The sequence below is a fragment of the Mandrillus leucophaeus genome, unplaced genomic scaffold, assembly GCF_000951045.1.
Source record: "Mandrillus leucophaeus isolate KB7577 unplaced genomic scaffold, Mleu.le_1.0 Scaffold74, whole genome shotgun sequence".
Taxonomy (NCBI): Eukaryota; Metazoa; Chordata; class Mammalia; order Primates; family Cercopithecidae; genus Mandrillus; species Mandrillus leucophaeus.
In genome coordinates, this window is record NW_012108030.1 from 2,671,432 (window position 1) to 2,673,649 (window position 2,218).

The 2,218-nt window shown below is 52.9% G+C and overlaps 1 protein-coding gene across 1 annotated transcript in view; it reads left to right on the forward strand.

The window, feature by feature from the left end:
• The window catches only part of LOC105529008 (zinc finger protein 883), a 14,501-nt gene extending 12,513 nt beyond the window's left edge, over positions 1-1,988 (forward strand). The window contains exons 5-6 of the mRNA XM_011966062.1: positions 208-787; positions 956-1,988. Of these exons, the coding sequence (XP_011821452.1) occupies positions 208-787; positions 956-1,988 (1,613 nt within the window). The remainder of the gene's footprint in view (positions 1-207; positions 788-955) is intronic.
• Positions 1,989-2,218: the final 230 nt, after the last annotated feature.

Genomic DNA, 2,218 nt, shown 5'->3' on the forward strand with positions numbered 1-2,218 from the left:
TTTTTTTTTTTTTTTTTTTTTTTAGGTTTACACTGCCACTTCCAAGTAATCAGCTTGCTTTGTCCTGGGACAGATGGTGTTGGTATTTTCCATTTCTTTCAGACTTGGAGACGAACTCTGTGACTATTCTAGAGACACCTCGAAAAAAGAGCATTTCTGAAGATTCGGCTTCCCCAGTAGAGGGACCTTCAAGGGCTGTGCTTGCAGATGCCCAGGCGGGGAAACCCTTGGCATGTCACTATCCACTGGAGGACCCAAGAAAGCAGGAGAGGCATCTGATGTGTTTATTTGCTACTTCCAAGGGAGACACCTTGGGGGAGAAAGGCCTTGGATGTAACGAGCTTGAGAGAAGCCTCTGGCAGGCCTCTGCCCTCATGAGGAAGCAACGAGTGCCCCGTGGAGACAGGCCCCGGAAGTGGGGCAGGCCCTGGAAGAGCTTGAAACGCCAAAGGACCTTCGTGGAGAAGAAACCATTGAACTGCCTGGAATGCGGGAAAGCCTTCATTTACCATTCGGACTATATTCTCCATCAGCGAATTCACACCGGGGAGAAGCCCTACAAGTGCCATGACTGCGGGAAGGCGTTCAGCAACAGCTCGTATTTCATTCAGCACCACATCATCCACACAGGCGAGAAGCCCTACGCCTGCCACGCATGTGGCAAGACCTTCACTCAGAGCTCTTCGCTCACCGAGCATCAGAGGATTCACACCGGAGAGAAGCCCTACAAATGCAGGGACTGCGGGAAGGCCTTCACACAGAGCTCATCCCTCATCAAACACCAGCGGTGCCACACCGGCGAGAAGCCCTACAAATGCGGCCAGTGTGGGAAGTTCTACTCGCAGGTCTCCCATCTCACCCGCCACCAGAAAATCCACACGGGGGAGAAGCCCTACGAATGCGGAGAGTGCGGCAAGGCCTTCTGTCACACCTCCTCCCTCACCCAGCACCAGACCATCCACACCGGGGAGAAACCCTACAAATGTAACGAGTGTGGGAAAACGTTCAGCCACAGCTCGTCCCTGACTCAGCACCAGCGAGTCCACACTGGAGAAAAACCCTATGAGTGCACTGAGTGTGGCAAAGCCTTCAGCCACAGCTCGTCCCTGGCTCAGCACCAGCGAATTCACACCGGCGAGAAGCCTTACGCGTGTCACGAGTGCGGGAAGGCTTACACGCAGATTTCCCACCTCATGAGGCACCAGAGCACTCACGTGGGGGAAAAGCCCTACGTATGCAATGAATGTGGGAAGGCTTTCAGCCACACCTCATCCTTCACTCAGCACCAGACCATCCACACCGGCGAGAAGCCCTACAAATGTACCGAGTGTGGGAAAACCTTCAGCCAGAACTCCTCCCTCACACGCCACCAGAGGATTCACACGGGGGAGAAACCCTACGAATGTAAAGTGTGTGGGAAAGCCTATACCCAGATCTCCCACCTCATTCAACACCAGAGGATTCACACCGGAGAGAGGCCCTATGAGTGCAGCGAATGTGGGAAAGCCTTCAGCCGGAGCACACACCTCATTGAGCACCAGAAGATCCACACTGGCGAGAAGCCCTATAAGTGTAAGGAGTGTGGGAAAACCTTCAGTCACAACTCCTCCCTCACTCAACATCAGAGGATTCACACCGGCGAGAAGCCCTACGCCTGCAAGGAATGCGGGAAGGCCTTCAACCAGAGCATCCACTTAATCCAACACCAAAGGATTCACACTGGAGAGAAGCCTTACAAGTGTAGCGACTGTGGGAGAACCTACACCCAGATCTCACACCTTCTCCAACATCAGAAGGTCCACAATGGCAGCAAACGCTACACATGTGAGGAGTGTGGAGAGGGTTTCAGCTGGAGTTCACACCTGACTGAACACCGGAGGCTTCACACTGGCCAGGATGCCTACCTCTGTGATGATTTTGAGAAAGCCTTTGCTTGGGGCACACAGCTTGCCGATCATCAGAGAACTCATGCTGATGAGACAACCTGAGTGTGTAATGAGCCAGCTGTCCTGCTATTGGGTTCCATCCCACCTTCATCAACACTAGGAACCTTAAGAAAAATGTTGCCTTCAGGAACAGATGGATCCAGGTGCATAAACGGCCTTTCGGCAATCTGCTCTTCTTCAACACTAGGAACTCCCCAGAGAAGGATGCTGGCGCCATATGTTGAGATGGTTTGTTCCTTTGTTCCCTAGAGGGAAGGTAGCACAGTTTTTCA